This window comes from Schistocerca serialis, chromosome 7 (assembly GCF_023864345.2).
Source record: "Schistocerca serialis cubense isolate TAMUIC-IGC-003099 chromosome 7, iqSchSeri2.2, whole genome shotgun sequence".
Lineage (NCBI taxonomy): Eukaryota > Metazoa > Arthropoda > Insecta > Orthoptera > Acrididae > Schistocerca > Schistocerca serialis.
Genome location: NC_064644.1, coordinates 565,130,530 through 565,157,852, shown reverse-complemented (window position 1 = coordinate 565,157,852; position 27,323 = coordinate 565,130,530). Strand labels below are relative to the sequence as shown.

Genomic DNA, 27,323 nt, shown 5'->3' with positions numbered 1-27,323 from the left:
GCAGGGTGGTCGTGAAGGGACGGAGGAGGGCGAGCGTCAGAATACTGCCTCTCCTCACATCTAGGTTCACACGTTGTGTTTATTTTCTTAAATGTTGGATTGTTCGTATAGCGTAGCGGACAGTGTCGTAACTGTGAGCCAGGTCGGCCTTCGAACAGTACGTTGTTAACAGGTATCCTCTGCACCTGCGCAATCATATAAAAAGAATTTAAAAAAAAAATGTTCTTCCAGTCACGATTTCTGCCTGAAGTCTGGCGCTCCTCCCCCAAATTCAGTGCACTGGCAACCCTGCTATTCGCCTACGGGTCCGATCACCGTCAACTGCTGTTCGAAAGTGCTATACAGAATTTGTTAGATATGCATACAGAGGCTGTCCCCCTTTTGGGGAAAAAATGGGACGAAGGGAGGGGATAGAATGTAGTAGGTGTGAAAAGCTGCTTCAGTCAAAAGCAGAAAGAGCTGCCAACAAAAGTACTAATTCCATATTTCTTCATGCCAGTGTAATTCATTCACTAGCTCTTCCTCTAGATCAAATGAAATTCAAAATTAAATAATTTGGGGGGGGGGGGGGGGGGGGCTGGGAGGGGGGCGGCAGATACCGCTTCTCGGACCTCCCCCATTTCCCAATTGATACGCTGTTGTCCAGGAACTTGATACTACAATCCTTTCATCTGTTAGTTACTGAGTGTAGGAGTACTACTCTGGCGATCTGGCCTCTTTTGTTCCTTTTATTGTTCGTTGCCTTCCCTTCGTTCTTGTGGTCTTCCCTTTCTTTCCGTTTTGTGTTACGTCTCGTCAGTTTTATTCCCACACGTGTGGCATTGATTTGTTAGGAACAAGGGACCGATGATTCTTAGTTTGGTCCCTTTCCCCCTCTTTTATACCAACCAGCCAACTGCTCTGGCTTTTTATGACTTCATCTAAACACCATGAATTTTATCTTCCTTAGGACGGCAGAAGAGGAACTAAAAACAAGTTATACTTTCCGGAAAATGTTTTGAACAATGATGTCGTTAAAATATTGCTGTCATGTGCAGCCATGACAAATTTTCAGTGTAAATTATTAGCAGCAATAGGCAGCACTTAAGCGTAATTCAGATAAGATGGACACATGACGGAAGGTATTTTTTTCCCTAACACTATTGCATTGATATTACTGTACCTGCGGCAGGTTTATCAGACGGCTTCCAGGGGCAACAAACTTGAATTTCATTGTTGCATCAACATCCTACGTTCAGTCAATAATTAAATTGCTGTCATATATTTATTATGGCTATAACCTTAAGTCAAAGATTTATCACAGATCAATATAACAGTCACAAACGGTACATTTCATAAGGCAGCATAACTCAGAATTCATGAATTACACGGACTCTGTTCATGCATTGTTTCATAACGAGAGTACTTGGCGACTTCCAACGAACTTTAAACGTAATTTCAAACCATTTCTAAATTTGTTTCTCGCTTATTCGCTTAACGTCCAATACCGCACAAACTGATTTGTAAAGCAATTAAAGATATGGAGCAGTTGTAAACTTGAGTTCGATTCTTGAAGGAATCAGATTTAATCGTTAGTTTCTAATTACTGTTATTGCTTCTGCTCACTGAAGTTACTTTCCATGGTTTACTTTTGGCCTGGTTTCCCAATATTTTAAACTTACGCTTGGGCTCCATTAAGTTGGTGATGCAGCTCTCATATGCATAGTGTGAGATTTTAGCACACACTCTGCTACTATAGTTCCTTTAATTTAGTCATGTGCAGCTGAAGTTACCAACAGGATCTCCCCCCTGCGGGTCCGGGGGTTAGAATAGGCCCGAGGTCTTCCTGCCTGTCGTAAGAGGCGACTAAAAGGAGTCCATCCCCCTCAAGGGGGTAGTTAGCGCCTGCGTCCGGAGATTTGTGGTCTTTTTGCTTTTTCACTTCTCGTTTCTTCCTTCTTTGGTTGGTTCCTTTCTTTGTTCTTCTCCATCTCACTGTCTTCCTTACTCTTTCCCTTGCCTTCTTCTCCTTGCCTTCTTCTCCTTGCCTTCTTCTCCTTGCCTTCTTCTCCTTGCCTTCTTCTCCTTGCCTTCTTCTCCTTGCCTTCTTCTCCTTGCCTTCTTCTCCTTGCCTTCTTCTCCTTGCCTTCTTCTCCTTGCCTTCTTCTCCTTGCCTTCTTCTCCTTGCCTTCTTCTCCTTGCCTTCTTCTCCTTGCCTTCTTCTCCTTGCCTTCTTCTCCTTGCCTTCTTCTCCTTGCCTTCTTCTCCTTGCCTTCTTCTCCTTGCCTTCTTCTCCTTGCCTCCTTCTCCTTGCCTCCTTCTCCTTGCCTCCTTCTCCTTGCCTCCTTCTCCTTGCCTCCTTCTCCTTGCCTCCTTCTCCTTGCCTCCTTCTCCTTGCCTCCTTCTCCTTGCCTCCTTCTCCTTGCCTCCTTCTCCTTGCCTCCTTCTCCTTGCCTCCTTCTCCTTGCCTCCTTCTCCTTGCCTCCTTCTCCTTGCCTCCTTCTCCTTGCCTCCTTCTCCTTGCCTCCTTCTCCTTGCCTCCTTCTCCTTGCCTCCTTCTCCTTGCCTCCTTCTCCTTGCCTCCTTCTCCTTGCCTCCTTCTCCTTGCCTCCTTCTCCTTGCCTCCTTCTCCTTGCCTCCTTCTCCTTGCCTCCTTCTCCTTGCCTCCTTCTCCTTGACTCCTTCTCCTTGACTCCTTCTCCTTGACTCCTTCTCCTTGACTCCTTCTCCTTGACTCCTTCTCCTTGACTCCTCCTCCTTGACTCCTCCTCCTCGACTCCTCCTCCTCGACTCCTCCTCCTCGACTCCTCCTCCTCGACTCCTCCTCCTCGACTCCTCCTCCTCGACTCCTCCTCCTCGCCTCCTCCTCCTCGCCTCCTCCTCCTCGCCTCCTTGTCCTTGGCTTCTCTGGTCTCCGCCTCGGCGTTCGAGACAGTCTGTCCTCTGTCTCTCTTCTTTTTCTTCTTCTTCTTCCTTCCTCCCTGTGCGCGCCTGAAGGCCGACCCACGCGTTCGCACGCGTAGCCGGTGATGGGGTAACGCGTAATTCCCCGCCCTGGGTAGATAAGTAAGGCACGCACGTACCCACTGGTAAAGGCCAGGCCTAGGGAGGGGTGATTGCCTGAGCTGATACCTTCTGACCATGCCGATTGGTCCCTCCGTCTGTTTCTCAGGAGGTGTGACCTGAGGTGTAAACATTCACCTAAGGTGGGAGTGCCCTCTGAGAGGGTCCCCATAAGGAAGGAGCGCGCCATCGGAGACGCTGGCAATCATGGGGGATTCCTCCGCAATGGATTTCTCCTCTTCTCTCTCGACTTCTGCCCACAAACGGAAACATGACCAGCCACCAGTGACAAAAGTACTACCGCCTACCCCACAGTTCCTCGTCATTTCTCGATCTGAGGACGGAAAGGATTTTTCCTCTGTCAACCCTTTCGTTATCCACAAGGGTGTAGATGCCATAGCCGGTACTGTTAAGTCTTGTACGAGGTTGCGTAATGGTACCTTGTTACTAAAAATTGAGAGCGCCTTTCAGGCACAAAAACTGCTTCGGGCCACACTGCTGTACACGTTCCCTGTCCGGGTGGAGGCTCACCGAACTTTGAATTCGTCTTGTGGTGTGGTCTATACTAGATTCCTCGACGGATTGACTGACGAGGAGATTCAATCTTTCCTCGCTGAGCAGGGCGTGACGGCTGTCCGTAGGGTCATGAAAAAGGTCAACAATGACCTTGTACCGACCCGTACACTTTTCTTGCCCTTTGACAGTGTTAAGCTGCCATCGCGCATCAAGGCGGGCTACGAGGTTATTTCTGTTCGCCCCTATGTCCCGACACCTACGCGCTGCTACCAGTGTCAGCGTTTTAATCACACCCTCCAGTCTTGTTCCAATGCGGCTAAATGTGTCACTTGTAGCAGGGATGCCCATGAGGGTGACTGTCCACCTCCGTCTCCTCGTTGTGTGAACTGTCAGGGTGACCATGCCGCATCCTCCCGCGACTGTCCCGTCTATATGGAAGAACGCTGTATCCAAGAAATTCGGGTCAAAGAGAAAGTGTCCACCTCGGCTGCTCACAAGCTATTGGCTAGTAGGAAGCCCACGCTGCTCCTAGCGGGGAAATACAGTACTGTCCTCGCCTCTCCTCGGACTACCAGGGAGGTGGCAACCCAGACATGCGATCTGACCTTCAGCACAACGGTTGTCCGTTCGGCCAGTGCTAAGATCACGCGGTCGACGTCTCCTTTTCCTCCCATCACCCCACAGACACCATCCCCTTCATCAGCTTCTGCTAAGACGAAGACCCAGAAGTCAGATGCACGGGCCTTCAAGAAGGAACCGTCCCGTGCAGACTTCCTACGTACCTAGCCGAATATCTGGCCGTTCACCGGCGGAGGAAGCTCCCCCTCCCGGCCATCCTCCCAAGATGGCCGATGAACCTATAGACCCAATGGACGATGACTGTCCGCCTACTGATAGCGGCGGCAGTGCTCGCTCGAAGCCAGGCCCTCAGCGGCCTTCGAGGTGACCCCTTCTTTCATCTTCCTTTTCTTCTTACGATGGCACTCATTCACTGGAATATTCGCAGCATTCGCTCCAACCGAGAGGACTAGAAGTTGCTGCTCCGCTTGCACCGTCCGCTCGTCGTAGCCCTCAAGGAAACGAAGCTACGCCCATGCGATCAAATTGCCTTGGCACACTAAACCTCTGTGCGTTTTGACCTACTCCCTGTGGTAGGTATCCCGGCTCATGGAGGGGTTATGTTGCTGGTCCGGGATGATATTTACTACGATCCCATCACATTGCACACCGGCCTGCAGGCAGCTGCCATCCGCATTACTCTCCCCACTTTTACATTTTCCATTTGTACCGTTTACACTCCATCGTCGTCCGCCGTTACCAGGGCAGACATGATGCAACTTATTGCTCAGCTACCTGCACCATTTTTGTTCACTGGAGACTTCAATGCCCACCATCCCCTTTGGGGCTCTCCAGCATCCTGACCGAGGGGCTCCCTGTTAGCAGACCTTTTCAACCAGCTCAATCTTGTCTGCCTCAATACTGGCGCCCCTACTTTTCTTTCGGACACATCTCACACCTATTCCCATTTAGACCTCTCTATATGTACTCTCCAACTTGCACGCCAGTTTGAGTGGTATGCACTTTCTGATACATATTCGAGAGACCACTTCCCGTGTGTTATCCATCTCCTGCAGCATACCCCCTCTCCGTGCTCATCTAGTTGGAACATCTCCAAAGCAGACTGGGGGCTCTTCTCTTCCAGGGCGAACTTTCAGGATCAAACCTTCACAAGCTGCGATCGTCAGTTCGCACACCTCACGGAAGTTATTCTCACTGCTGCTGAATATTCCATCCCTACTTCTTCTCCACGTCGCGTACCGGTCCCCTGGTGGACCGCAGCATGTATAGACGCTTTACGTGGTCGTCGACGTGCTTTACGCACCTTTAAACGCCACCCTACAGTGTCGAATTGTATCAATTATAAACGATTACGTGAACAATGTCGTCGTATTATTAAAGAAAGCAAGAAAGCCAGCTGGGCTGCTTTCACAAGCACCTTCAACAGTTTTACTCCTTCTGTTGTCTGCGGTAGCCTGTGCCGGCTATCTGGCACTAAGGTCCACTCACCAGTTTCTGCCTTGACGGTCGCGAATGACGTCCTTGTGGCCCCTGAGGCTGTCTCCAATGCCTTCGGCCGCTTTTTCGCAGAGGTTTCGAGCTCCGCTCATTACCACCCTGCCTTCCTCCCCCGCAAACAGGCAGAGGAGGCTAGGCCACCTAACTTCCGCTCCTCGAATCATGAAAGTTATAATGCCCCATTCACCATGCGGGAACTCGAAAACGCACTTGGCCGATCACGGTCCTCCGCTCCAGGTCCTGATTCTATTCATATTCAGATGCTGAAGAACCTTTCTCCTGCGGGTAAAGGTTTCCTTCTTCGTACTTATAATCGCATCTGGATTGAGGGACATCTTCCCGCATGCTGGCGCGAGTCTATTGTTGTCCCGATCCCTAAGCCGGGGAAGGACAATCACTTGCCTTCCAGTTATCGACCCATCGCGCTTACCAGCTGTCTCTGTAAAGTGATGGTGCGAATGGTTAACTCCTGTTTGATAAGTAGGCGTCGAGACTCGAGCAGCCAAACCAATGTACACTGTGGATTTCGTAGGCGCCGCTCTGCTGTTGACCATCTGGTTACTTTGTCGACCTTCGTTATGAATAACTTCTTGCGAAAGCGCCCGACCGCGGCTGTGTAATTTGATTTGGAGAAGGCTTACGACACCTGTTGGAGGGCGGGCATTCTCCGCACCATGGATACATTGGGCCTTCGTGGTCGCCTCCCTCTTTTTATTCATTCCTTTTTAATGGATCGACAGTTCAGGGTACGTGTGGGATCTGTCCTGTCAGACACCTTTCGCCAGGAGAATTGGGTGCCACAGGGCTCAGTTTTGAGCGTCGCTCTCTTCGCCATAACGATCAATCCAATAATGGATTGCCTCCCAGCTGATGTATCAGGCTCCTTTTTCGTGGACGATTTTACCATATATTGCAGTGCACAGCGTACGTGTTTCCTGGAGCGCTGTCTTCAGCGTTCTCTTGACCGTCTGTACTCCTGGAGTGTCGCCAATGGCTTCCGTTTTTCTGCCGAGAAGACGTCCTGTATTAACTTCTCGCGCTACAAAGAGTTTCTCCCACCGTCCTTACGACTCGGTCCCGTTGCTCTCCCATTCGTGGAGACAAAATTTTTAGGTCTAACATTTGACAGGAAACTTAGCTGGTCTCCACATGTCATATTTGGCTGCCCGTTGTATCCGTTCTTTAAATGTCCTCCGTGTTCTCAGTGGTATGTCGTGGGGAGCGGATCGAACCGTCCTACTTCGCCTATATCGGTCGATCGTCCGCTCCAAGCTGGATTATGGGAGCTTCGTATACTCCTCTGCACGGCCATCCATCTTACGCCGCCTCAACTCCATACAACATCGGGCTTACGACATGCGATGGGAGCGTTTTATACTAGTCCCGTCGAGAGTCTTCATGCTGACGCTGGTGAATTGCCACTCACCTACCGGCGCGATATACTGCTTTGTCGGTATGCCTGTCGGCTACTGGCAATGCCCAACCACCCGTCTTATCGTTCCTTTTTTGACGACTCTCTCGAACGTCAATACGGGTTGTATGTCTCTGCCCTGCTACCCCCTGGAGTTCGCTTTCGTCGCCTCCTTCAACACCTTAATTTTTCACTCCCTGCAACCTTTCGAGTGGGCGAGAGCCAGACGCCACCTTGGCTCCAGGCTCAGGTTCGCGTCCACCTTGACCTCTGCTCGCTCCCATAGGTTACCCCCGGTTCAGTCTACCACTCCCGTTTTGTCGAACTTCGTTCGACGTTCATTAATATGGCCTTCATTTATACAGATGGCTCTAAGACCAATGATGGGGTCGGGTGTTCTTTTATTGTCGGGGCACATAGTTTCAAATACCGGCTCCATGGCCATTGTTCGGTCTTCACAGCTGAGCTTTTTGCCCTCTACGAGGCTGTTCTTTACATCTGCCGCCACCGACATTCTGCTTATGTCATCTGCTCCGATTTCCTGAGCGCCATCCAGAGTCTCAGTGATCCGTACCCGGTTCACCCTTTCGTGCACCGGATCCAACGCTCTCTTCAGCAGCTGGTGGACGTCGGTTCTCCGGTTAGCTTTATGTGGGTTCCTGGCCATGTCGGTATCCCTGGGAACGAAGCTGCAGATGCCGCGGCCAAGGCTGCGGTCCTCCAGCCTCGGACAGCTTCTTGTTGTCCCTTCGTCAGATTGTAGCAGGGTCATTTGTTGGCGCATTTTATCGCTGTGGCATGCCGATTGGGCTACACTTACAGACAACAAGCTTTGGGCCTTGAAACCTCTTCCCGCGGCTTGGAAGTCCTCCTCACGCCCTTCTCGGCGGGAGGAGGTAGTTTTGGCCCGGTTACGAATTGGACACTGCCGGTTCAGCCATCGCCATCTGCTGACGGCTGCGCCGGCGCCGTTCTGCCCATGTGGGCAATTGCTGACGGTCCACCACATTTTAACGTCCTGTCCGGATTTTAACGCACTGTGTCTTGATCTTGGCCTGCCATGTACTCTAGATGCCATTTTAGCGGATGACCCACGAGCAGCTGCTCGCGTTCTTCGTTTTATCAACTTGACAAACCTCTCTAAGGACATTTGATTATGCTGTTTTTTTTTTTTAATGCTATGCCTGTCAGTCTGTCTTTTATCGTGTTTTCCGTTTCGTTGCTGTTTTAAACTTGTGCCTCGTGGTGCATTCCTAACGTAGCCTGGGCGCTAATGACCGTTGAAGTTGTGCGCCCTAAAACCACAAAAAAAAGGAAAACCAACAGGATCTAACATAAATGCAGGTATGTACCATGGCGCATTTTTAGCCTTTCATAATCCATAGTTTTCATTGTATCCTGGATATGCTTTGTTTTTTTATTCTTATGTGATTGAAATGTTATGGTATGACTCCTTTCCTTTCGCCATATTAAGTTTTCTATTAATAACTGAGGTAAGACGAAATTGGTATAAGTGCACTAGAATATATGATTGAGTTCCTTTCAATCCCCTCCCCATTTTCCACTGTGAGTGCTTACATAACAAATATATGCTGTAAATTTAGTTTTGTTCACACTACTTTACTTTAATTGTGAATAGTTTCCATTATAGCTAATCATTCTGGTCGCGAAACAATCAAACGCACTCTCAGTATTCAGTACTGGTTGCCTGTTAATATCCACTTCAAACATCTTGTATTTAGTAGACCAGTAATCAGATGTTTGTATAATTACATTCGGAAGCACCTCCTGTACTTTTAATGCAATTAAATATGATGGTACATTAACTTCTGGATGGTTAGTTATTTGACAAAAGTATTGACTAATCTGTTGTAATCTCGTCATAATGCTATCTACTCCAAAAATATTGTACTGAGACGTCTTTGTTCCTCAACATGATTTCATTGTATTGGACTTAGGTGGGTATGCAAGCTGAATTGCTTAGGACATTGTAGGCTTGTGCCTTTCGCTTAACTTCAGGTTCATGCGAAGTTTTGCCTATGTATGGACAGTGCTTATATACTGAAGCGCCAAAGAAACTTATACGTGCATGCGTATTGATAAACAAATATATATACGGGCAGAATACGGTGCTGCGACCGGCAACGCCTATATAATACAAGAACCGTCTGGCGCAGTTGTCAGATCGGTTACTGCTGCTACAATGGCAAGTTCTCAAGGTTTAAGCGAGTCTGAAAGTGGTGTCACAGTCGGCTCACCAGCGTTGCGACACAGCATCTCCGAGGTAGGAATGAAGTGTGGATTTTCCAGTGTGACCATTTCACGAGAGTACCGTGAATATCAGCAATCGCTGCGACCAGAAAAAGGTCCTGCACGAACGGGACCAAAGTCGACTGAAGAGAATCGTTCAATGTGACAAAAGTATAACCTTCCTGCAAAGTGATGCAGGATCAAAAAGGGTCTGCCTTCGGCTGCTAAAGCACATATGGATAGTATTTTGGTGAATGGTTCGCACGCAAGGTCGTGTACCCTAGACGACTGCACAACACAGCTTAACGCCTCGCCTGGCACCCATCAACACAGACATTGAACTGTTGATGGCTGGAAACATGTTGCCTCGTTTCAGATTGTACTGAGGAGATGGACGTGTAAGTGTATGGATGAAACCTCATGAATCCATGGACACTGCGTGTCAGCAGGAGACTGTTAAAGCTGGTGGAGGCTCTGTAATGGTGTGGGACTGTGCAGTTGGTATGATGTGGGACCTCTGATACGTCTACACACGACTCTCTATAGGTGACACGAACGTAAGTTTTCTGTGTGATCACCTGCATTCATTCATGTCCATTGTGCATTCAGAAGGACCTGGGCAATTCCAGCAGGACAATGCAACATTCCGGACATCCAGAATTACTACAGCGTGGCTCCAGGAAAACTCTTGAGATACACTTCCGCTGCAACCGAACTCCGCAGACATGAAAATTACTGAGCATAATTGGGATGCCTTGCATTGTGCTGTTCAGAAGAGATCTCCACCCATTCGTACTCTTACGGATTTATGGAAAGCTCTGCAGGATTCATGGTGTCAGTTCCCTTCAAAACTACTTCGGGCATTAGTCGAATGTACGCCACGTCGTGTTGTGTAGCGCCCATTCGAGCTAGCAGAATTGTCACAATATTGGGCAGGTGTAAAAGGTTCTTTGGCTCTTCAGTATAAACAAGAAAAATGCTGACTGAAAAATTGTCATACTTCTATACTAACCTAAGACATATTAGGTAAAAATAGTTCGGTGGTAATACGAACAATTATTAATTATTTGTATGATGATAGGCCTGTTTCCTTGTTGATTTCTTAAATCATATCATTCTACGTGATATTAAATGTAATGCTTGTCATTAATGAAGCCAAGCTGCTTTAGTACTAAAAATGTATAAAAGAGTGAACATAGCTTTTGAGTATGATAGAGTAATTTATATGATGAAATGTGACGTGATATAATTGTAAGCTATTCGTAAGTATTTAAATTTGACTATCCACTTTCACTGGCACTTGTATTTTTTGATGTTACATTGCGATTCTTTCTGTTGCGTATTCAGTACCGTGAGGAGGAACAGTGAAAGAAATGGGTCGTAATAAATAAGTATTAAAAACTGCACCATCATTTATCTTTATAGACGGTAATTTCAGACTGTAAGACATGGCACTGGGACTTACTATTTATTGCATTTGTAGGAATAGCAAATATTTGCTATTGCCAGTAAACACACAGAAGTACCTCTATCTGGGCTTCGATCTTCATGTACCCTCGTCACTAAAGATGTTCCCCTCATCTTGAGGTATGAGTCACTGTCCCTTTCTTTTTAACCTGTCCCAGCTTATCACCCTTTCCTGGCTGAGGAAGGAACTGTTACCTCACTTCAATTTTCCAATGACCTCTTTAATGCCTTCGTATTTCTGTGTGTTTTCATACTTACTCTGAACTTTCGTCATGATGCATATGGAACAGTTGCTGTACAATTAGTCATGTTTACTTTTTTATAACTTGCACTGTTATTCATTTGTTTTTTCAAAGTTGTTAATGAAAACAGAATTTGTGTTGTGCACGGGGTATTCATATTGATTTAAAAAGGACTGGTTAAAATTTTCTTCTATTTTTAGTTATTCTGTAAGAAAGAAACGATAATGAACGTACTTCCTGTATTTCGCTGAGGTGTAACCTGCATGTAGCTTTGATTCTGTAAAAATATTCTAGCTGACATTGTAATTTGTTTATAACATCTAAGAAATCTGTTATGTGTATATGTTCTAATATTACATTTGTTGAATTAATTTTTTTTTATTGACTGATAGACTGTCAAATTTGGGAAGTAATAATTTTAGCCAGACAAAATTTCTATGTAGGCAAAATCTGAAGGCCAAAACAGCAATGTTGCTTGTATTTATGTTATGTTGTCTTTGGTAAGATGGGAAAGGACCATCATGTGTCTGACTGCTAGTAAGCTCTTCAGCTAAGTCTATCATTACTCCCACTTACTGTTCAGGCTACTGTCCTTCTTCCTGTCGGCCTCTCTTGGCCAACTCTTGATTATTTCGACCCCGACGGTATTAGGTTGCGAGGCCCGAGGGTGTCTTTCTTTTCCATTATGTTACCTTTTCTGGGGGAGGGGAGTATCTTCAGATTTGGTGAAACCTGCCTTACTAAAGGAGCCAATCTGAGAGACGAAAACTGGTCCTCAAAGCCAGTGATTAGGCTTGTAGCCTATGTAAAAGATTTTACACTCGAACACCTAAAACTTCTCAGACATAAGGCCAGATGTGAGGGCAGAACAGGCTGTACTGGAGGTGTAGATAAGTTTGTACGATCATACAGTCTCACAAGAAACCTGGCTTCGGAAAATGTGACCCACAGTTGCAGGTTTTTCTCTGCATCAAAAGTGAAGTAGGTGAGTTAGAAAAAGCTTTCTGCATAAGGAAACACACTTTTAAACCATCCAGTTGTTGCTGCACTTGGTGTCATCGCAAAAAGAAGTAATGGGAAATATTGGAAACGTGTAATCCCACGTTGCTTCCATTACTACAGAGACAATACCAGAGAGCAGCATACGTGCAGAAGTGACCTCGATGACTAGTGAACGCATGCAAGTGAGAACATCAGGCTGCTGTTTCAGAATTCCAGTGACATTGAATAACAGTAAAGCGTAGTAAGCAATAAACTTTCTTACCTGCATAATTTTGTGGAGGGTGTCAATGATAAAAGGTTTCTTAAGTTACAAAGTTTGAAAGTCGCTAAGGGCTGTGTCTCAAATTCTGAATGAATAAAGTTACGGATATTTGCGTTCTGTCAGTTATGCTGTGTCCTGATAAACATAAATTGTAATACCGGTTTGTTGTTCCTGTGTTAAAATTTTAACGTACGATTATACTTCCTAACGAGTAGATTGTGACGCATTTTCAATTTTTTTAGTTGAATCGGTAACTGTTCTTTCCTTACCACTTCAAGCCATTAGCCATGTAACACTCAACCATTTCACTGGGACTGTAGTAATTACGCTGAAAGGATACAATCTGTAACTGGATTTAAACAACCATCTCGTTTTGTATTCACCACAACGCAATTTCAGGTGCCTGCACATAGCTAAAGAGCGATCTCGTACATGTAGAGTACGTCCCTGTACTGGCCCTTGCACCACAACCACTACGACGCATGCTGGGAAACTGTCTACAGTTGGATGTATGACATTTGGAGCCCAACGGCGCCTAATGTGATACACGTGTCAAATAATCGTTTCGCATGCGATAGCGCGCACTAACCACTGTGTTCCAAATGGCTGCGAATGAAAGTGAGATTTTTCCGGGGCTCATATCTCTGGTTCCAGTGGTGGTAGAGACTTAAGGTAAAATGTTTCGGGTAGCCCTTGACCTGGGGACAACTGAATACCCAGTAGAACGAACGATCGTCTTACTGTCACTATCCTACAGTCAAGAGTCAAAATTTGAACATTACACGCTTCCTTCAGCTTTTTGCATTAGTTGCGGTCTTCGGCGCGTCTTAAGAGGCGTATTGAGGCATCATTCAGTTCACGGACAGTTTCTCATAAAATAAGAAAAAATTCTTTTTCATCATTTTTTTCGAAGTCAGCACCAGGTGATGATGGCCGAAATTTACCAGTATATTATCTACGTACTTACGTAGAAGTGCCATCTCCTCGTTTTCAGAAATCTTTATAAGCACTTTACTTTGATTCTTTAGGGCAAGTAAAGCAAAAAAAAAGCTCAAGCTTGCTTTGAAGTGGTAAGGTCTGGTTACCCATCATAAAATCCTTAATGTTTACAAAACATTTATTTCAACCCAGAGGCATATTACAGAGAGATTTGGCACTTTAGTAATGTTTAATTTTAAAATAATGTTAAACTTCAAAAACAAAGTTACGCATATTTTAAACGCCCTGCTAGTAAAGAAGCTCTAGAGAGGAAACATACCTCAAATTAGCGCTGCTGCGCCAGAGATTAGCGCTGCTGCGCCAGAGATTAGCGCTGCTGCGCCAGAGATTAGCGCTGCTGCGCCAGAGATTAGCGCTGCTGCGCCGCGTGCCTCAGATTCGCAATTTAGTGCAAGTAAATTGCTCACTAAAAGTTCAGGATGGCCGGGCACAATGTGTGGATTTAATTTTAAGTGAAATTTTGTTACAGCAACTGTTAGGTAGGAAATTTCAAAGCAGCGCTCATGCCATAAAATTTAAAAAGACACCTTTCGATTTACGTTAAATTTTTTTCAGTAATTCTTAAAAGGAAACCAAATAATTGAAGGCAGAATTAGCCTCTATGGAATTGATTGCAAGATGCTCCTTGCCGATAACGCATCAATCGCCATGTCTATGTTACAGAGAATAGCAGCTTGACAATGATATAGAATTATATTAACAGTTCTTGGTACAACGCACCAAAATTCCAATCATACACATATAGCGGATTCAGTGTCCGCCCCTGGTAGCTGAGTGGTCAGCGCGATGGAATGTCATACCTAGCGGTCCGGGTTCAATTCCCTACTGGGTCGTTGATTTTCTCAGTCATGGACTGGGTGTTACGTCGTCCGTATCATCATTATTCCATCCCCATCGACACGCAAGTCACCAAAGTAGTGTCAACTCTAAAGACTTGCACTAGGCGAACGGTCTACCCGACGGGAGGCTCTAGCCACACGGCATTTCCATTTCCAGCGGATACAGCGAGCAGACGTTTCAAAGGATTGATACCCGTTGCCAAACAAATGAGTTTGTGGATAAAAACACATTAACTTTTCTTGAAATGAACCAATACCGCGAAAGGCTCAGACGAACAAAGCAGATGAGCCAACGCTAACGTGAGTAGTGATGTCACGATAATGCGAGCACGAATTACCGTCCACAACAGCGTATGAGTTGAAACAGAAGTCCTCACCAGAAGTAGTGGCAATGATGCAGTTCCTCCCGTTGGGCAGCGCAGATACACGAGCAAAGGAATCGATTCAAACTCTCGTGAGCGTCTTCAGTAGAAAATTTCCTTCGCAGAACTCGACAGCCAACGGATTTTCTCACACTGAGCGATCACCGGACTTGTGTGCATCGTCGTGTCGATCCACTCGTGATCTGACTAAAGAGAACAACGCTGGAAGGTCGTATACTCTGGTGAAGTCGCTGCAGGCGGTTAAGTTTCTCCCGACCACCTTGCTTCCCTAACGCGGTGAGCGAGAAATAGTCTATCCAGTCCGAAGCATTTTATCTTCCAGATTACAAGATAGATTCGAGCTAATCCTGGCTCACTTTGTCCGTTGCCGACAAAATCCCCAAGAACATGGTTTTTGTGTACCACAACAAGACAAGAACTCCAAGGCGGCTACGCCCAGCAAATCGGTGTAATTTTTACGGTACATTCCAATGATGCTGTTTTCTAACAACCGTCAAAATTCCCAGGCACACAGGTTCAAAGTTACACCGCTCGTACCCGTTAGTGCCGTTCAACAAGTAATTCAACCTATTTTTTTCCTGAGAGCAGGTGGATTTCATTTATGCTTTTGATATAGTATATTATTTCGCACTCCTTTGCCTACAAAACCCTGATTTTCAGAGTAATCTCCGTCCAATGTGACTGCGTTAAGCCACTTTACTGCGAGGCCTGTATGTCTGTATGGTAGCATTCTATTGGTAGGCACCTGAGCGAACGTCTTCCTGCATCAGTAACATCTCAATCATCCGCGTACTGCTTGCCGCGGAGTGCATCCTTCGTTGCGCCAGAAATGGAAGTGGGGGAAGGTGCGAGATCCGGGGGTGAGTGAGGAAGAACAATCCAACGGAAATAAGGCAGCTTCCGTTGGGTGCACAGCCCTTTACGGCCTTGCGTTGTCATAGAGACGATTGTTCTTTTGTGGCGACGAACACGATGAAGTCGTCTTAAATTTTCGGAGGGAACGTGCAGCCGTGCGGGACGTGGGAGATCGGACAAGTTTGCGAGACGTTGTTGCAATGATGAGACGTCTCGCACAACGGCTAAGTGTGCTTTTGTTCACTGTTAGGTCTCTCTAGACATTCTTTTGGCGGAAAACTCTAGAATCGTCGATATTCGTAGGCAGCTGCAGAAACTCAGTGACTGTGCTCTGCCAGGAATACGGCTCTGTTACTGACGTTCTCTTCAAGGTAACGCATAGCGCCGCTACCAATCGGAACCTGATGAAACATAAGGGGCTGCAGTAGGGATATTCCGTGATGCCCAATAACAAATTCCGCATTTTTAACAGAAATCGGCCAAGAAAAATGTTACATTACTTACGTAACGCTCCCCGTAAACCATGAACGTAAAAATGAAATTTAAGTAAATACCCGTGATAAACCCATGGTTAATGGAATACCAATGAACGACTGATGCGTTGGCATAAATCCAAGGGCGGTTACTGATGAAAGAACAGGAAAGTGTTTTTCACAATTACTTTGCCATCAACAGCGAACAGGTCCCAAGCCGTGGATTCGAAGACGGCTGTGCCCAGTAAATGGCTGCAATTTTTACGATATTCCTAAAATTTGCCCTAGAAAACTTTCTGGATATCATTATCCGTTCCCGAGATACAGAGGTATAAATTACCAAACTTCGGCACGTAAAATGTGGTGTGAGGCGAAAACGTAGTTCATAAAGTGACTTAGCACGAAGAAATATGTTGTAAGTTCTGTTATCATCGGAAGGGTTCTGGGAATCACGTTTTGTAGTAATGAAGCACATGAAATTTTTTTGTACACCTAAATTGGGGTCTGAGGTGTAAAATTATTTTAGTGTTGGTTTTACATAAGTAAACTACCGGAATTTCACTGACCCATAAAGTCCTTTCCACGAGTGACATGCCGCTGTGGTAGGCAAAGTAACTGAACCAGCGGGTAAATGTTAGTCTCAGAGTGCAAAATAGGCCATTACGCTCCGTTTAAAAAACTGAGTCTCAAAAATGTTTGGCATGTGACTGTATTCCCACTGTTTTATGCTGAGTAAGGAGACAGTGACAGTATAATTACAGCTGACAGTCACTGATTAGCCTGTCACAACTGTCTCATTTTGTATCTCGTGTCCCACTTTTGAAATATGGGTTGCTTGTTAAAATGGTCTTTCACATTTACACCTTATCCTGAGTCTCAATGTCTGAATGATCAGTACCTAACTTGACATGCCATTTTCTGGTTCAGTTATTTTACTGAAAGAATAGGGGTACTGTCTGACGAGCAACTATCACTGATGCATTGAACACTATTATACTCTACCTGTGGAACACCAGTGCCCATGGATTCAAGTTTGACGTGGGATAAAGGTCCACAGGATGTGGATCTGTCTCGCGGAGAGCACTGTAAAGACATAAAAGTTGCTGATAATAATTTGAGACAATTTATCAACAGAAATTTCTGTTTGGCAGTTGACACACTACAAGTACATTTGAAGACTAGCACAGCATCAAGTATGAGTACTAGGTGGACAAGAAGAGATTTATATAATTAAAACTTGAGCATACCATACCATACCTCACGAAAATTTGCGCCTCTGGATTCAGGACATGTTTTTTTGTCTCTCTTGCACTGAAATTGAAATATTTGTGCTACATTAGAAAGTGGAATGAACACAAAACAGGACACAAACCATTACGTACGTGGGATCATTCCTTGCTAACACCCTCAATTGTGCAGACCACATCGATTATGCTGAAGCATATGCCATTAATGTATGCCTCTCTGTAGATGGAGTTCTATACCAACAGAAACGATCATAATATTTGCAAAAGTCACAATAGGAATGGAACTAATGTAAGAGTGGGCAGACAGCATCACTCTAGGCTCGGTACGTGGCACACTGACTAATATTAAATTACACAAATACACAGTGTCCATTCTTTCAGACTTGTTCAAAAGAACACACACCACACACTCAAAACTGTATGTGGTGGATCTATTGCCCATTTAGGCGAATCAGTGTCCGATCTCCTTCAGGAATCAGAAAGTAGTGAGCATGGAGGAAATGAACAGGGACTTTAGGCAGGTGGCACAAGGTAGGAAGAGGCGTGTCGAGATAGCTGAGATAAACATTGTGTGGGGGTGGCGCTATCGGTCCCAATTTGGAATCCCAGACGAGCACTCATATTCACTCATCACCATTGATGTCGCGCAGTGTCCTGATGCATCACATGTCAATATTCCTTTCCCTCCCTTTCTCCCCTCTCCTTCAATTTACATAATAAACATAAAAGACACTGAATGACTGCATAAAATGAAGTTTGCCGATATAAGCACAAGGATTAGGAGCCCAAACACTCACAAATCTGGCCATTTGTTCAGGGAAAACAGTTTCTCTTAATACTGCAATTCAAAACAAATGAAGACCAGCTGAGGGCTGTTTTGTACTCAGAAAAACCACTAGTATACTATTTGGGTCTCATTTTCTCCGCAAGCAGCTTATGCATACGACATTGGAAAGTCTACCGGAAAGTAGGTTGCACAAGTGAAAGCAGTTTATGCGTACATTAATACTGTAAATAACACTTAATTCATGAAGTGTGCCCATTATACAAATCATAAAATTAGATATTTTCAAATGGTGTGAAAGCAGCGATGCGTGGTGGTGATACATTTTTTGAATATACGGTGCTTCCCTTCTACTTTTATTTTCCGTAATGTAGGTACTTGGTAAAGGAGGAATACCAGAAATCTTTTTCATAGTTTTACACAAGAGTAGGTTTTCATCCAAACATAACCTAATTGCCTCCTTACAAAACCAGGGTCTTCAACAAACGTGACAGCAACACAGGCTGTGTATGTACAACGGTCCGTCTGCGAGATATTTACATATTTTTTGGGAAGAAAGGAAAGGCCACAGGAAAGGCTTTCGGGAGCGGAATAAACAATGTTTAACCCTTCAGTGGCCATTGCCATCAATTACAGCGTACGCTGCTTCCAACAAAGAGTGCCGTCATTGTGGTATTAGTGTGGCAGCATCTATGGGAGGATTACTGTCACTTTCTGGTTGCTGCATAAGCAATACTGTAGTAGTGTGTGTGTAGCCCAAAATACTTTGTGTTTTGTGTTCCAGTGCTGTCCGCGTCTGCCAACACTTCCTTGGTAAATGTTCTGTATTTTGTTCTGCCCAGACTACTTTCACATGGCTCACCAGATTTTGGGAATGGTTGAAGTGGCAGCATAATCAGATTTTATGAAGAAATAGAAGCAGATCTAGATGTAAATGAGCAGTACCATACAGCTGTTTGAACAACAGTAAGCATCACTGGAGAGGAAACTCAAATTTGTTGGAAAATGTAAAAATGAAATCCATTCTTCAGTTGTACATAATGAACTTCGCGTATTTGTTGTGAAGTCCATCTTTACTAGCTATCTAATTATGCAGTGAAAGAAACGATTGGTCTGAGGATGATGACCTTGGTGTTCAAACAGTGAAAGATACTTTGAGTCATAATAGGTATCTTTAACTGAAACCTGAATTACATTTCTACGAGGGCAGTTCAATAAGTAACGCAACACATTTTTTTTCTGAAACAGGGGTTGTTTTATTCAGCATTGAAATACACCAGATTATTCCCCAATCTTTTAGCTACACAACACTATTTTTCAACGTAATCTCCATTCAATGGTACGGCCTTACGCCACCTTGAAATGAGGGCCTGTATGCCTGCACGGTACCATTCCACTGGTCGATGTCGGAGCCAACGTCGTACTGCATCAATAACTTCATCATCCGCGTAGTGCCTCCCACAGATTGCGTCCTTCATTGGGCCAAACATATGGAAATCCGACGGTGCGAGATAGGGGCTGTAGGACGCATGAGGAAGAACAGTCCACTGAAGTTTTGTGAGCTCCTCTCGGGTGCGAAGACTTGTGTGAGGTCTTGCGTTGTCATGAAGAAGCAGAAGTTCGTTCAGATTTTTGTGCCTACAAACACGCTGAAGTAGTTTCTTCAATTTCTGAAGAGTAGCACAATACACTTCAGAGTTGATCGTTTGACCATGGGGAAGGACATCGAACAGAATAACCCCTTCAGCGTCCCAGAAGACTGTAACCATGACTTTATCGGCTGAGGGTATGGCTTTAAACTTTTTCTTGGTAGGGGAGTGGGTGTGGCGCCACTCCATTGATTGCCGTTTTGTTTCAGGTTCGAAGTGATGAACCCATGTTTCATCGCCTGTAACAATCTTTGACAAGAAATTGTCACCCTCAGCCACATGACGAGCAAGCAATTCCGCACAGATGGTTCTCCTTTGCTCTTTATGGTGTTCGGTTAGACAACGAGGGACCCAGCGGGAACAAACCTTTGAATATCCCAACTGGTGAACAATTGTGACAGCACTACCAACAGAGATGTCAAGTTGAGCACTGAGTTGTTTGATGGTGATCCGTCGATCATCTCGAACGAGTGTGTTCGCACGCTTCGCCATTGCCGGAGTCACAGCTGTGCACGGCCGGCCCGCACGCGGGATATCAGACAGTCTTGCTTGACCTTGCGGCGATGATGACACACGCTTTGCCCAACGACTCACCGTGCTTATGTCCACTGCCAGATCACCCTAGACATTCTGCAAGCGCCTATGAATATCTGAGATGCCCTGGTTTTCCGCCAAAAAGAAACTCGATCACTGCCCGTTGTTTGCAACGCACATCCGTTACAGACGCCATTTTAACAGCTCCGTACAGCGCTGCCACCTGTCGGAAGTCAATGAAACTATACGAGACGAAGCGGGAATGTTTGAAAATATTCCACAAGAAGTTTCCGGTTTTTTCAACGAAAATTGGCGGAGAAAAAAAATGTCTTGCATTACTTATTGAACTGCCCTCGTATATGAGAAACACCTTATAAAGCAGTTTATCAGACGAAAGTCCACACACTTTGGATGTAAACTATGAACCTTTCATCTTCCTACTATACACTGGGAAGGAGCAGAATGATGAGGATCTACCACTAAGTTCGAAAGTTCCAAATAATGGTTCAAATGGCTCTGAGCACTATGGGGCTTCACTTCTGACCGTAGCGGTCGCGCGGTTCCAGACTGTAGCACCTAGAACCGCTCAGTCACTTCGGCCGGCTGTTCCAAAGTACTTTTGGATACGCTGTCCATTGTCACTAAGCCAAACAGTTAAGAAATATTTTTTGACCATTACTTACTAGTCATGACCTCATACAACAGTAGGGACTAGGCTTCTGTGCATGTGCAACCATAAGAGAAAGCAGAACAACGATGTCACCCTTATCACCAGATAAGGTAATGAAAAAGAAAGGTAGGGAGGGGAGGTTTTGAGTTCGGATTTCAAAGAAAAGGAAATCTTTGACCGTGGGGGTACAGGGTCAAAATCAGACGCTAATACAACATACTTATTACCATTCAATTTTGTGACGACGACTAACTTAGGAATTCACCCCAGAAACAAAAGCTCAGTATTCGAAAACAACATGCACTGAACATACAAGAATATCATGGATGTGCCAATCTTCACAGATGTCTAAATGAGAAATATACAATTGCATTACATGGTTAATAGCGATAGTGGTTCCTTTTTGATTTTACAACAGTTGTAGATATGATGGTTACAACTGCACAACTGGCTTCTAAGAGGTGCAATGAAGGAACTTTTCCCACTGCACTAATGGAACACCAATGAATCCTGTGTCATGTCCCAGCACGATACGACCAGAAACTGTGTGTCCGAGAAATTAGAAAAGCGAAGATTGTCAGTCTGAGAATTGTAAAGGAAAGCCAAGAACATACTGTGGTGAGTGGAATGTAACACTCCCCACCAAATGCTCTCCAAACATGGTATTTGGCCTTGATTAAATTTTCGTTTTGGAAAGTTGATAGGTTAAATGTTTTATAAAATTGACTTATTGTAAAATAAACAAACTGATAACATTTCACTATTATTATCAATTTCCTTACACTGCTTCGTAGGAGAATGGCTGGTATAAGGTGAAAGCTGCCAAGCGCTCAGCATTCTCAAATGAGAATGGCCCAAAAATTTTTTCTTTTATGCCCTAAGTAAATTAAATTTCCTCACATTTCCATAAATTGGCTCACCAGGATACTGTTTCCCAAAATTAAGAATACATTTCAATTAATAATAAATTGAATGCTAATGGGTTAATACAATTTATTGTTGTTTGATTGTCCCTTAGGAAGTGTCTATTGTTTTTGTGGATGATAACAATTCCCTTACGAACCACATCAATTTCGAAACCCATGTTCCTATACATCACTATTCCCTTCATGATAACTGGATATCCAGGATGCAAGTATTAGCCTAAAGTGATATTCAGATCATCCCACTGAAGTTTTCTTTGCCAGACAGTGCTTTCATCCTGCCATTGCCTTCTGAATCTTGTGAAATGTGTTTTCTGGCATCTTTTTGATTGAGCCAAAGTGAAGATCATCCTTCACAATGTCTTTCCTGAAAACTAGCACTAGCTACTCTAACATCAGCTCTCCATCAAAACCTTCATTTCTATCCTTGCACTTTCTGTACCAGTGTTACTGTACTGAAACATGTGCAGTCTTTTGTCTCGGAAAACAAGCAATATTCATAAAATTCCAACCAGCACAATGAACGATGTACTGCTGGAAATCGTCCAAATAAGTCACAGTTCTTCATCAGTATCTTTCTGAAGATGGAAACTACTTATTGACCACAGCATTCCATTGCCCATACTTCTGCAAAGATTCTCAGTACAATTTGTAGTGGAAAACTATATGGTTTGGGTGACTGTCTGTTGTTGCCATACTATTTCACGCCTTCTGTCATTATCTTTAAGCATGTGAAAAAATTCACATCCCTCACATATGACTATCTCTCAGACGAAATAGCAATACTAACCAACGCAAAGCACTGCCCTCTTTGAAGACACTTCCACGCAATAATGATACAAGAAAATGCAGGTTTCTGTGTAGCACTAGAATTGCAAAACCATGCCAGAACAGCACAAATTAAGCACAGTATTGCCACATGAATACTCTGAAGGACAGGTGTATGTTTGAATGTCATTACTTCATCCAATGGTACCCGAACAGCACTTGTAGCAGAAATAAAACTGTGCCAACGGTGTGAGCTTAGTATCACAGACAGTCAGGCTACCGCAATAGCTTCCCCTCTGCTTTTTGAAACCTAAGGGAAGATGAGGGGGTGAGAGAACTGACCTGCACCACACCACCCAGGTGCCACCCTAACTGATACCTAGTATATCAGCAAATGCCAATGAAAAGTGAAGAAAACCATTTTAATTTCATTTAAACATGGACCTTCCGTACATGATCAATATCAGATCATCTGGGCGCCCAAATGTACGCTCATTTGAAAACTAACAAATTCTGAAACATCTGAAAGGATTATTACACCTAAACCACAAATGTATACTCACATTAACTGAGCATGTAAAACAAAAGATGCGTAGCTTAGTACAGCCAACTTCAATAGTTTTCAGTGCCCTTCACACATGGCAAATGCACCAATTACAAATCGTCTTCCGAAAGAGTGTTCCATCTACCGGAATATCTAACATCAAACCTATCACAAGATTATAAAAATGTAAACCCTTAAGCACATCTCACTGGTACTACACAAAGCTACAATTTTCTCAACATACCCCAATAGACTAATCACAAAGATAATTCTGTTACATTCGTTGTACCAATCTTCATTCTTTCATACCACTGATGAAAGTAAATTATCAGGACCCATAGCTAAAATGTGTCTCTTTGACGAGAGAAGCTAGTATTGAATGTTTCCTGCCTTTTTATCAAAACACCCTAACCAGCATTTAATGACAGTTCTCTTAATGTAATATTGTTGTTACATAGATAAAGTAGACCACTAGGAGATGCCAACTTCACTGTTTTCTACTTGCACTGGATTCTGGGAACAATGCCTTCCTCACAGTACAGCCCTTTTGTGAAGTACCAGAATACCTCCAGGTCATAACTGGCAAATTAACAGTGGGACAATGAAGCCCTTGTTTTGGAACTGAAGATTTCTGAGAGTATACTCCGCAGCTGAGAGCTCAGTTTCACAAGTGACTTTTATTGTTTGTGTATTGTTCAAATTACCTCCATTAGTAGAAACAGGTTTTCTTATCTAAGTATACATAGCACTCACTGTAGTCATAGCAATAAACTTACCCACAATAACAAACCTTTTCTTATTTCTCAATTTCAGTGTTTCATTAAGAGTTATCCCATAATGAAAATAACTTGATATTGCCACATAATATAATTAGCACTGAAATCAGGCAAACATGAAACAAAGCATCAGAAATCAGCTTAATAAACCAGTCTAGTACACAAACCATACCTGACTTCCACCAAGCCCTCAGCAGTACATTCTGGACGTATGGCTTCCAGCCTGCTCTGCAGGATGGAAGGTGGTGTCTGTACACTGCAAAAAGAATGTGAACTGTCAAAGCAGGTTTTTTCAGTGCTTCAACGGAAAGAAATTTTGTAGTAAAAACCAACAACTCAGTTCAAGGATATCCCAGTTTAAGAAGTGGTACAACGCAGCTGCAATTCTTAACATTTAACGAGCAATTTAAAAAAAAATTACATTAGTTAAACTGAAGTGTCACGAATATACATGAAACTTCTGCTGGCAAGTCCGAAATATTTGAATAAAGTTTTAATATGTAATAAGTTTTCTACAGCAATACATTACCTATGGGAAGGTAGCTCCAATGAAATGTAAAATACAAGGAAAATTTTCTAAAGTTTGGGTGGACCCTGCAGATTTGAGGCATGGCACAGCAGGCGTAAGCACTGCTAGTAAAGCTCTAGAGAGAAAATATGCCTCAAATTCATACTGCATATCTCAAATTCATACTGCCTTTCTTAAGTGATTTGTTTAGCGTAGTTTTGATAACATAAAATAAGTATTTCCAAACATGTCACGTAAACAATCCGAGCACTCAGTATCTCGTTCAGCCTGAAATACGCATTATCTAAAAACACTTCATTTAGAAAGCTCTGGCGCATATATAGCTGGGAGCCTAAGGGCTTGGAACACCTTGTATATAGGGTGGACCCACAATCCACACACTAAATTTTGGACATTGTTCCGGGAATTTGGAGTAATTGGGTATAACAGACCCATTGCCTCTGTCTGTTACAGAGTAATCGATTTTTGTTAATTTCATACCCTCACTTATACGACCAAATAATGCAGATGTCAATGTTACGTATTGTGTATCTTGTTTGGAAACGGTTGTTTCACAAAATCTTGTGCTCCACAGAGTTATAAAACACAACATATTATGGCGCACCATGACAAAGCTGCTAAATTAGTTATCACCAAACTTGTATCCATAGTACACATATTTCAAAACTTTAAAATCTGAAGGATGAAAACATACCAGTTGCAGAAGCATAACAATTTCGCAGCCATGTGGCGGTTGTACATCGAAACTTGTTATGTTTACGCACAGTACTTGTTGATAACTGTAACGCCTGTTTATTCTTGGCCATCAAGATAACTCAGCAGTCGGTGCTGTTTTGTTTTCCCTTCTTTTTGCAGTGTTTGTAAAGCTTTACATAGGCCTGGCAAAATAGAGTATTTTTGTTTTGTAAGAAGAATGGCAACTTGTAAGTAGCCATAAAAAGAGTTGGTTTCGTCCCTGATAAATACATGGCTACATTTAAATCATTTCCTTAAATGAAAAACATATGACCACACTATTTTTTTCCTTTACCTATAGATTAGGAGGGGCACACGTCCCCTGTTATTGCTCCCGGCTATGGGCGCCCATGGAGGTAGCAGCTCTTCAGGGATGCTTACACTGCTGTGGGGGACCGTATTCTGCACGGTCGGCCGCGGCGTGAGAAACCCCTCACCTTCTGTCTTGACACATCGCGATGTCTTAAGGAAGAGCAATGAAGTAAAGAATGAAGGAATACTAATGGCCTCATCACGATTCTCGAGGATCTCGCTTCTATTTGTACCTCCACGATACTCTGATATAACATTACATCATTTCATAGAAACAGTCTGCACTACCTGTGAATAATTCCACATTCGATGTGCAATTAACAGAACAATAAGCTTAGCTGGATCACGTGTCTTCTCTCTAAGAATTATAAGCCTTGCGTAGTAGGTTTTATTCCTTGATGTTAGAATGGGAATCTCACCACAGGAAGAGGGTATGTGTAAACATAACACATAGTGAAACACATTCTGATAACACAGTGCTTTTAAGAAACGAAAACGTCTGCAATTAATGACATTTGAAATACACTGCTTTACACACCAAACTAAAGTCGAATTATTTAAATAATTCATAAGCGTGCTGCATTGCATAGTATTTCAAAAGGAGCACCTAGCGACTTCGAACAAGCTTGGAAATTATGTGTAAAGTTTCCGAAATTTTCTGTCGCTGAGACACCCAAAAAATAAAGAGAAAAAAAATTTGTAATAAAAATTGTTTGCTCACGCAGTAAAACTTAAGCATCAGGGTAACACTGAATTAACAATAAGGATTCTACATATTCAACCATAAAGGTACTATGAGCTTAATGTCAGTCAAATAATTCGCTCTCGCTCAAGCAGCGGACGTCAGAAAGACACATCGCAGTGTTACATATTTGGGGACAATAGCGCCTTGAGCTGGAAAGCGGAACTTCTCACTCTACTTACAGATTGTAAAATGATTTGACCGGGACTTTGTTTTGAAGGAATGCAGATAGGATTTTTTTGTTACACAATGTTCAACGTACGGACGTGGCACAACAAAAGCGTTCAGATAGCTGATGAGCTGTCGACGCCCGCCTCCCCTCACCAGGTCTTCTGGAAATTTGTTGCACGGGAGGAGGCTAGCACTACTGTCCATGGCAATCTGCATGCTTTTTGCACAACTGATAATGCTTTCAACCTGCTCTCACTTCTGCAAGGCATGCACATTCGAATCAAGAGTAAAAGAAAAGTAAGACTGCATGAGCCAGCTACCGACATCCACTACTACTGCAGTTCATCATGTTCCTTGGCGTCAATAAAATATACTAATCAAACGGGTCTTCAATATGATTCTGCAAATGTTACAAGACTGTCTCTGAAAAAGTGATCGCGTAAGAACACTTGGAACATGAAGATATCGGGGCGTAGCTGCCATTCATGTTGAAATACAACAGTGAGTCTTCGGGCTTCGTTGGCATCTGCATTTATGTTCAAGCGTGCACTTTTCGCCGTGATTAGATTTTTGTCCAACCCTTGTATCTTATTGCGCTATTTATGTATAGGCGAATGGTACATAAACAATGCTGCACTTGGACTAAAGTCAGCGCTGGAGACACACATGACCATCTGTTACCAGTTTTACAAGAACAAACCGGTTGCATTGAAGCGCTGTACATATGTAAGAGGGTGGGAGGTACATCGTCCAATGACGTTACAAATACAAACACGTATTACCCACGTAATCTTGAAGAAAGTAGATTGAGAAAACTGCAACAAACTGACCATATAAATAGTGCTTTCACCAGGTAAACAAGCCTAATTTCTGTGTTTGGAGTTTCTGATGCTTTTTCTAAATACTTCATGCTGACCATTGGTAAGGTTCGTCCTGAAATGGTACGTTTAATACTTTTCGCATTCATTGCAATGTATTGAGCATGTTGAAATGAAATGGACCCTAATGATAAATTTTTGGACAACATGGTTGTGGTGATGAAGCAGCAGTTAGTATGATTAATCAATTATTGAGAAACCTTAATCGCATTTATTATTATTATTATTATTATTATTATTATTA

General features: G+C 43.7%; 1 protein-coding gene across 1 annotated transcript in view; it reads right to left on the bottom strand.

The window, feature by feature from the left end:
• Positions 1–27,111, bottom strand: part of LOC126413251 (filaggrin-like) — a 60,297-nt gene extending 33,186 nt beyond the window's left edge. The window contains exons 1-3 of the mRNA XM_050083152.1: positions 27,032–27,111; positions 23,880–23,968; positions 1,988–2,856 (exon numbers count right to left, since the gene is read on the bottom strand). Of these exons, the coding sequence (XP_049939109.1) occupies positions 1,988–2,856; positions 23,880–23,968; positions 27,032–27,111 (1,038 nt within the window). The remainder of the gene's footprint in view (positions 1–1,987; positions 2,857–23,879; positions 23,969–27,031) is intronic.
• Between the last annotated feature and the right edge of the window lie 212 nt (positions 27,112–27,323).